This window comes from Tamandua tetradactyla, chromosome 4 (assembly GCF_023851605.1).
Source record: "Tamandua tetradactyla isolate mTamTet1 chromosome 4, mTamTet1.pri, whole genome shotgun sequence".
NCBI classification, from domain to species: domain Eukaryota; kingdom Metazoa; phylum Chordata; class Mammalia; order Pilosa; family Myrmecophagidae; genus Tamandua; species Tamandua tetradactyla.
Genome location: NC_135330.1, coordinates 118779370 through 118788295, shown reverse-complemented (window position 1 = coordinate 118788295; position 8926 = coordinate 118779370). Strand labels below are relative to the sequence as shown.

The following is an 8926-nucleotide window of genomic DNA, read 5'->3' as shown; positions in this document are numbered from 1 at the left end:
ATATCCTTTTCTTTCCCGCCAAACAGTGGGAGCTATCAGATCAGGCTGAGCCCCACCATTGTCGCCGCTTTGAAAACTTTCCTAGAGCCCTAATCCGTCACGTGACGCCCGTGTCAATCTCGGGGTCTGCACGCGAGTTTCACAATGCGCGCATTAGGCTCGGTAACAAACCCAGCTTTGCGTAGCCCGCAACATTTGCATTCCGAGAAAAAGCCGGCCATTGTGGGGCCGTGTTTGTTCTCAGGATTGCGAGACAGTTGCCCGCGAAGTTGCTAAAACCAAGAGAAAGGGGTTCCTTTGAACCGGCCCAGGCTTTTTGGTATGATAACCAGACGATTTGAGCGGCTTTTGTCGGGACGGATCAGCGCCCGGGCGGGCTAGCTTCCCTCCCTTCCCCCTACCCCTCCGGCCCCACCCCTTCGGACATTTTGCCAGCCCGGGAAGATGCTTTGCAGGCTGATGCGCTATTTGCAATCGTATTTCCATAATCTGCCGGCTGTAGGCGGTAGGGCCGGGAGCTCACTCAACTCGCGTGCCTTCACACCTCCGCGGCCGGCTGGGCAAGGCCTCTGCGCGCCGGTCCGGCAGGGGTGCTCTCAGCTCCCGGCCTAGGGCTCTGCGCTCCCGGCTCCCAGCTTCCTGGCGCCGCTGCTGGCGTTGCCACTTCGGAATGGCCGAGGACCTGGCAGCGGATAAAATACTCCGGCCCTGCTACTATACTCACTGCCGCCCGCGCACCCCGCCTCCCGCCTCTTGGCTTTTGCCAGCTCTCCCGCTCTTTCTTTGGCCACCCTCCAAACACGCCTTCGTTTATTTCAGCCTTGAGAATGCATGCTGACGCGGAAGCACTTTGAATAAAAATATCAAGTAGTTCTGGTTCTCGGCCAAGCGCAAAACCCAAACTTAAACAGCTTCGGGCCCAACCCAGAACCGCGCGAGGCGCGCGGGTGTAAAAAACAAGCGCAGGGCAAAGAGCGCTCAGGGACGCGCCGATGGGCTTTGGGGCAAGTGTTTGCTCAGGGGAACAGCTGAGGTCACCTTTTCGCTGCAGTGACGGCGGCGAGTCCTGGGCTCCGACTCCAGCCCCAGTGAAACCCCCTCCCCTTGGTTCTCGGCCCAGCAGCGCCGCGCAGCGCCCGCCTGACCTCGCCGGGTTCTGCAAGCGGAAGCGCGGAGGCCGCTGTCCGCCGGCCGAGTTCTGAAACTGGTACGGTCTGTGCCCACGCGGGAACCGAGGTGAGGAGGGAGGGCCCGACGCTGCGACCTCCAAAGGTCACCAGCAGGCTGCTGGCGATAGTGGGGCTGTTACGGGATTTGGAGGGAAGATGGAAAGTTCTTTCGGCTCTTCATACACCCGAGGTATGTCTCTCGGTTGATGGGGGCGGGGAGAGAGCGAGATAGTAAATAGCAAAGGAAACAAGTGAAAGAGAAGGCTAGGAATCGGGTTTCTATAGGGGGCGTCGCCCTTTCCTTGTCGTCGCGCTGCTCCAGATGTCTGGCCCCATTGTTTTTAGCATTCTGAGGGCTGCAAGGTTGAGGAGGCTGGGAAGGGAACGGAGAGGCACGACCGCTCTGAGGAAACCATCGTCCCTCCCCCTCCCAATCTAAAGAAAGCTTTTATCTCTTGATGGCTGGGGTTGGTTGACAACTCCCAGCACCTCCCTCATCCTCCTCCGCTCTCACGGCCCACCTGGCTCCCTGCTTGGCCTCCCCTGAGAGACGACTCCTGCTCCTCTTCTAAAAAGACCCCAAAACGCATTCCCTCGAGTTCGAGGGAAAAGAAAACACGGATAGGACGCTGAAAGCAAAACCAGAATCAGGATTCAGAAGAACGTTTACTAAGTGCAGTCTTATCAAACCCATCGCCTTTTTAAAAAAATGTCAAGTGCAAGTCTTTGTTTTTGCATCTCCTCCGTCGTGTGTATTTGCATAGTCTGCTCCACAGTCCTTTAGTAAGTATCCGTGACACGCCTTCTTGTCCCCTATCGAAGGCCCGACTCTCAGGCCCTCAGGAATAGTAGGGAAGAGGGGCTATGTGTGGAGGGAGCGCGGAGCCTGGCCAGCCGCGGAAATAGCCATGCCCAGAATTTGGCAGTGCCGAAGCTCCAGTTTCCTAAGCAGATGGTTTCGTTCCCCCCAGGTTCGTGCCAGGATTCAACCTCATGCTGTGATTTTGTTCTTCTGGAATGGGACGAGTGTTGCTTCCCAGAGCGGCCCTATTAGAACAGAAAGAAAATCCTCTAAATAGCGGAACAGGGCATCAGGAGGGGAAGTTCTCTAAATGCACTTTAATATGAGCTGGGTATTGTGAGGAATTCAGCGCCCATCACCGTTTAGCCAGAGAGTTATGGCAGTGATTGGGGATGAATAGAGGAACATAATGGATACATGTGGCGTTTGCTCATTATATTCAAGTTAGCCCAACTCCGCTGTGGAAACTGTTCAACTTTCTCTCCCCTTTGCTTGTCACGGTGAAATAATACAGACATTGGGGCCTCCAATGGGATCGCCTGCCACGCCATTCTATTTCCACTGCTAACGAGGGCTTCATAAGCCTTTGATACAGTCTGATCTTTGAAACCTTTCCAAATCTCCTCGAGCTTATGCTAAATCCTATTTGAAACTTTTTTTTTTGTCCTTGCCTGCTAGCACCCAGGGCTTAAGAAAGCCATTTGGACAGTGACATGCATACTAACACATCTCAGGGCTCTTTTCTGAAAGGGAAATGGCATCCCTGATCACGGGCGCTCACACGACCAAAACACAAGTGCGTACACAAATTTGAATAAAATCAATTTCCCCTTATCCTTCAGGCTCGTTCATCTAGAGGCTATTCCGGGCGCTGTGGGAAGCTAGAAGAAAAAGCAAGCAGTCTCGCCGAGCCGAACAAGCGTCTGCGCGGGGAGGGGGTGGGGGTGCGGAGGAGGTTGCAAGCGTCTGGATGCTCCGGAGGTGCAAAATACAGAGACTGGGGTGGGGTTGGGAAGAGGATCCTGAGCCACTGAGGCGATATCCCAGAATATTTGCACTCAGTCTAAGCAGCCGGCACGGGAGGGGTGTAACTAACAAACCAACCGCTCCTTTTACTCCCTGCGCCCTATGCCAATTCCCTTACATGCAAGGTGCTAACAGGAAAGGGGGGGGGGGAGCAAAAGGAGTTAAAGAAACAAAGGAAAGATTCCCTAATTTTCCTTTCTTGTTTTCTCCTGTAAGCCTTTCCACATTAAAGGGATTGTCGGAGGCTGGCGGAGGAGCGGCGCGAGGGCGAGGCAGCCATTGGCTGCCGGGCTCAGATGATTAGTGTATCAGCGACTATAAAAGCCCAGGCGGCGTGCAGCGGCGCAGCTCCAGCTAGCAGACAGGAGGGAAAGGCGCCGAGTGAGGGCGGATAAGCGCGCCCTCAGAGCCCACCGGAGCCGCGGAGCTGCAGCCAGCAGACTTCTCCCACACAGGGCCCACATACAGTGTGTTCCTGGGAGCCCAGGACTCACGCCCGGACCTGCAAACCAGAGAACACTCCTTTCCTCAGCCTTTTGGAGTAACAGTTGGGACCGGCGGTATGAGTCCTGTGAGGCGCCGGGGCAGCCCCTGTCTTTTTCCCTTGCAGCTCTTCAGCCTCTGCTGGGTGCTTTCAGTGGCCCAGAGCAAGACAGTGAGATACAGCACCTTCGAGGAGGACGCCCCTGGCACGGTCATTGGGACTCTGGCTGAGGACCTGCACATGAAAGTGTCGGGAGACACAAGCTTCCGCCTTATGAAGCAGTTCAACAACTCGCTGCTCCGGGTGCGCGAGGGCGATGGGCAGCTGACCGTCGGGGACGCGGGCCTGGACCGCGAGCGGCTCTGCGGCCAGGCCCTGCAGTGCGTGTTGGCCTTCGACGTGGTCAGCTTCTCCCAGGAGCTGTTCCGGCTCGTGCACGTGGAGGTGGAGGTGAGGGACATCAACGACCACGCGCCGCGCTTTCCCCGGGCTCAAATTCCCGTGGAGGTCTCCGAGGGCGCTGCCGTGGGCACGCGCATCCCCCTGGAGGTGCCCGTGGACGAGGACGTGGGCGCCAACGGCCTGCAAAGCGTGCGTTTGGCGGAGCCACACAGCCCCTTCCGCGTGGAGCTGCAGACGCGCGCGGACGGCGCCCAGTGCGCTGACCTGGTGCTGCTGCAGGAGCTGGACCGCGAGAGCCAGGCCACCTACAGCCTGGACCTAGTGGCTCAGGACGGCGGCCGCCCGCCGCGCTCCGCCACAGCGGCCCTAAGCGTGCGTGTGTTGGACGCCAACGACCACAGCCCGGCCTTTCCACAGGGTGCTGTGGCCGAGGTGGAGCTGGCGGAGGACGCGCCGGTGGGCTCGCTGCTGCTTGATCTGGACGCGGCGGACCCCGACGAAGGTCCCAATGGAGACGTGGTGTTCTCTTTCGGCACCCGCACCCCACCCGAGGCGCGCCGCCTCTTCCGGCTTGATCCACGCTCTGGCCGCCTCACCCTGGCTGGGCCCGTGGACTACGAGCGCCAGGACACCTACGAATTGGACGTGCGAGCGCAGGACCGCGGTCCTGGTCCCCGTGCCTCCACCTGCAAAGTCATCGTGCGCATCCGCGACGTCAACGACAACGCGCCCGACATAGCCATCACCCCGCTGGCGGCCCCGGGCACGCCCGCCGCCTCGCCCTTTGCCGCCGCCGCCGCCGCGGCTATCGGGGGGTCGGACGCAACTTCGTCGGCGGAGCCCGGGGCGCCCGAGGTCGCCGCCACCTCGCTGGTGCCCGAGGGGGCGGCGCGCGAGAGCCTCGTGGCGCTGGTCAGCACCTCGGACAGGGACTCGGGCGCCAACGGGCAGGTGCGCTGCGCCCTCTACGGGCACGAGCACTTCCGGCTGCAGCCGGCCTACGCGGGCAGCTACCTGGTGGTGACCGCAGCGGCGCTGGACCGCGAGCGCATTGCCGAGTATAACCTGACGCTGGTGGCCGAGGACCGCGGCGCGCCCCCGCTGCGCACAGTGCGGCCCTACACCGTGCGTGTGGGCGACGAGAACGACAACGCGCCGCTCTTCACGCAGCCAGTCTACGAGGTGTCGGTGCGCGAGAACAATCCGCCCGGGGCTTACTTGGCCACGGTGGCCGCCCGCGACCCGGACCTGGGCCGCAATGGCCAGGTCACCTATCGGCTGCTGGAGGCTGAGGTGGGTCGAGGTGGGGGTGCCGTGTCCACCTACGTGTCGGTGGACCCGGCCACAGGAGCCATTTACGCGCTGCGCAGTTTCGACTACGAGACGCTACACCAGCTGGACGTGCGTATCCAAGCGAGCGACGGCGGCACCCCTCAGCTCTCCAGCAGCGCCCTGGTGCAAGTGCGGGTGTTGGACCAGAACGACCACGCACCAGTCTTGGTGCATCCAGCGCCGGTCAACGGGTCCCTGGAAGTGGCAGTCCCTGGGCGCACAGCAAGGGACACGGCCGTGGCGCGCGTGCAGGCCCAGGACGCGGACGAGGGCGCCAACGGAGAACTGGCATTCGACCTGCAACAGCAAGAGCCGCGCGAAGCCTTCATCATCGGCCGCCGCACGGGGGAGATAGTGCTCACCCGCGACCTCTCGCAGGAGCCACCAGGCCGTGTGTTTCGAGCTCTGCTGGTGGTTTCCGACGGCGGCCGCCCCCCTCTCTCCACCACTGCCACGGTCAGCTTCGTGGTAACAGAAGGTGGCGGGCGCGGGCCGGCGGCCCCGGCTAGTGCGGGAGGCACCGAGCGCTCCCGCCCGCCAGGCTCTCGGCTCAGGGCGTCTGGGCCGGTGCTGCAATGGGACACGCCGCTGATCGTCATCATCGTGCTGGCTGGAAGCTGCACGCTGCTACTGGCCGCCATCATCGCCATCGCCACCACCTGCAACCGCCGCAAGAAGGAGGTGCGCAAAGGGGGGGCCTGCCGGGAAGAGCGGCCCGGGGCGGCGGGCGGCGGAGCCTCGGCTCCCGGCTCCCCGGAGGAGGCCGCCCGGGGAGCCGGGCCCAGGCCCAACATGTTCGACGTGCTCACCTTCCCTGGCAGCGGCAAAGCGCCCTTTGGCAGCCCCGCGGCCGACGCGCCCCCGCCCGCAGCCGCCGCGGCCGAAGTGCCGGGCTCGGAGGGCGGCAGCGCCACAGGGGAAAGCGCCTGTCACTTCGAGGGGCAGCAGCGGCTCCGCGGCGCGCATGCCGAGGTGAGGCCTTCCTTCGGCCGGGCGCCCCCCTCCGCGCTTTGCGGACAGGCTGGGGAAAGGGACAGGAGGGGTCGGAGCGGTTACACCTGGGAGACTCTTAACTTCTCGCACTTTTTTCTGTGTTTCTTTTCCAACCCTCGCCCCTCCCCTTCCCCAATTCCCTGCTGTAGACCTACGGTGCCTCTCCTGGTTTCGGGAAAGAGCCCGCGCCCCCTGTGGCGGTCTGGAAAGGGCACTCTTTCAACACCATCTCCGGCCGAGAAGGGGAGAAGTTCAGCGGCAAAGACAGCGGCAAAGGGGACAGTGATTTCAACGACAGCGATTCCGACATCAGCGGCGACGCTCTGAAAAAGGATCTCATCAACCACATGCAGAGCGGTGAGGACCTCCTTTCCCTCGGAGTTCACCACTTGCCCGTCCCCTTCCCGCCGCAGCCTCCCTCCTCTCGGTTCCCACTTGCTCTTCCTCTCCCCCACTTTTTCCAGGCCTCGGGTTCACATACAGTGAATTTCAAAATGCCAAGTCGAGGCAGCTCCACCACTTGAGTGAAGCACACACACTCCCATCCTGTTAGGCAGAGAGAGGGGTGGCGCTAGCCAGCTGAGGAAGGGAATTCTGCTTGTCAGTCTTTTATTTCCATCCAAAGCTGTTGGGCCAGCCTGCTGGGAGCAAGGTGCCTTTCAAATCCCGTTTCGCGTTTCTCCTCTAAGTACGCGTTTTTCCGTTTGGCCTCCCTGACCCTGTCTGACCTTCGGCAGATTGAAGCGTAGGTGTGCATAACCCCAGTGGTAATCCTCCTGCCCTCTCTTCTTCGCTTTTATGTTAGGTCTGTGGGCGTGCACCGCCGAGTGTAGGATCCTGGGCCACTCGGACCGCTGCTGGAGCCCCTCGTGCGGGGGTCCCAACGCGCAGCCCTCACCGCACCCCCCAGCCCAGATGTCCACCTTCTGTAAGAGCACGTCGTTGCCTCGGGATCCCCTGCGCAGGGACAATTACTACCAGGCCCAGCTGCCCAAGACGGTGGGACTGCAGAGCGTCTATGAGAAAGTGCTGCACAGAGACTATGACAGGACAGTCACTCTGCTCTCCCCTCCCCGCCCAGGGAGGCTCCCAGACCTGCAAGAGATCGGAGTGCCCCTCTATGAGTCTCCCCCTGGCAGGTACCTGTCCCCAAAGAAGGGAGCCGATGAAAATGTGTAATCCTTTGCTGCATGTCTTCACACATATACAGCCCATCCTGAGAAGCCCCTAAATTATTGACCGGTTTCAGTGTTGTACATATAAATATGCAAGATGTGCCTTAAAATGAAGTTGTTGGAAGCTGTTTCCAATCACATTGGTACTGTTTGGTATTTGCAAACAAATGAACAAAATTGTAGTTAATGTACTTTTTATGAAATGTGTGCAGTATTTAATTTTTCTTATCATGATTTTGATTTTAATTTCACTTGCAGCTTGCCATTTTCCTAGTGTTTTTAACCTGTACATTGTGTAATGTAATGTTTGTATATAATGAAATTTTGTTATATTTTTATATAATAAAACTAAAGTGGAAGTTATTGCCAAAGGAACTGTCTATAAGACAAAAAAACAAAACATGTTGGAGTTACTAAATGGAAATTTATCTTTCACCTGAAACAACCTAGTGTTCGAGAAGTTTTGCCTTGCCACGTATAACTTGTGTATCTTGAGTCTGTGGTAGATTTCAAGTTCGATGTTATTTAATTACATTTGGTTTTCTGTAAACCGTGTCACTTATAAGCACAGTAATAAAGGATTTGTCATGTGTTTGAAGAATCTGCTAATTGCTTTGCATGACATTGCATCTGATGAGAGATTCACAAATAATATGAGTACCAAAAACTAAGCCGCCTTTCAAGTGCTAATCATTTGGGTATCATTAATGTTCGCAGCGATATTAAAACTGTGGGATTTCAAATTTGGGGAAATCTCACCCAAGTACTAAAAATATTTGTTGGTTTTCTAAACTATGTGCATCTCCACATACATCAGCACCAGGCACCCTATAGATTTCCTGCCTTCATTTATTCACGCAGCAAATAGTTATTAAGCATCTATCAAAAAGTGGAGGAGAGCTAAATTTGTGTTCCTTCATCCATTAAACATCTGTAAAGTGTTTACTAGCTGCCAGCAACTCCTCTAGGAGCTGGGGTTCAAAGGTGAAGAAAACGTAGTTTCAAGGAGCTCTGGGATGTTGGTATTAAAAAGGCACCTCACACCCAGAATTTGCTTTAAAATATTCTAAAAGAAAAACTGGGGTGGGGTGAGGGTGACGTAAACAAGATTGGTAAAATATTAGTAATTAACACAGGTATGGGAACACATAGGGAGGGTCATTATATCAATCTCTATTTGTACTTTTGTTTGAAAATATATGTTAATAGGCTTTTTTAAAAAAAATACACTCGAGGTATAAGATCATATACACAAAGAAGAAGAAAAAAATTCTACATCTTCCATAGAATTCCTGCTATTTCTGGTTGAATATTTCTGAGTGTTTTGGGGAGACCTATGCCTGTATCTTATTCTTTATGCATCTGTTTCATTTACAAATTAAAATGATAATAATAATGAGAGCTGACATTTACTGACTGAGTGTTTACCTGAGCAGTGCCCCATGAAAGCTCTTGTCTGGAATTATCTCATTTTATGTTCACAAACAACCCCCCTGAGCTGGGAACTATCCTTATTTCCATTTTGCAGGTAAGGAGCCTGAGG

At 56.7% G+C, this 8926-nt stretch overlaps 1 protein-coding gene across 2 annotated transcripts; it reads left to right on the top strand.

Moving 5' to 3' along the window:
- The first annotated feature begins 3559 nt into the window (after window positions 1-3559).
- Window positions 3560-7652, top strand: LOC143679303 (protocadherin-8). Of its 2 annotated transcripts, none has more exons than XM_077155836.1 (3): window positions 3560-5896; window positions 6358-6565; window positions 7014-7652. In XM_077155836.1, exons 1-3 carry the CDS (start codon window positions 3560-3562, stop codon window positions 7385-7387), a joined length of 2919 nt encoding a protein of 972 aa, XP_077011951.1. In that variant the 3' UTR covers window positions 7388-7652. The 2 variants fall into 2 exon arrangements, with proteins under 2 accessions (XP_077011951.1, XP_077011950.1); XM_077155835.1 differs by having other exon boundaries at window positions 3560-6187.
- The last annotated feature ends 1274 nt before the right edge of the window (window positions 7653-8926 follow it).

Coding starts and splice junctions, on each gene's coding strand:
- LOC143679303 (XM_077155835.1), top strand. CDS start 3,560: ATGAGTCCTGTGAGGCGCCGGGGCAGCCCCTGTCTTTTTCCCTTGCAG. Junction 6,188..6,357: donor TCCGCGGCGCGCATGCCGAG/GTGAGGCCTTCC, acceptor TCCCTGCTGTAG/ACCTACGGTGCCTCTCCTGG. Junction 6,566..7,013: donor CATCAACCACATGCAGAGCG/GTGAGGACCTCC, acceptor CTTTTATGTTAG/GTCTGTGGGCGTGCACCGCC.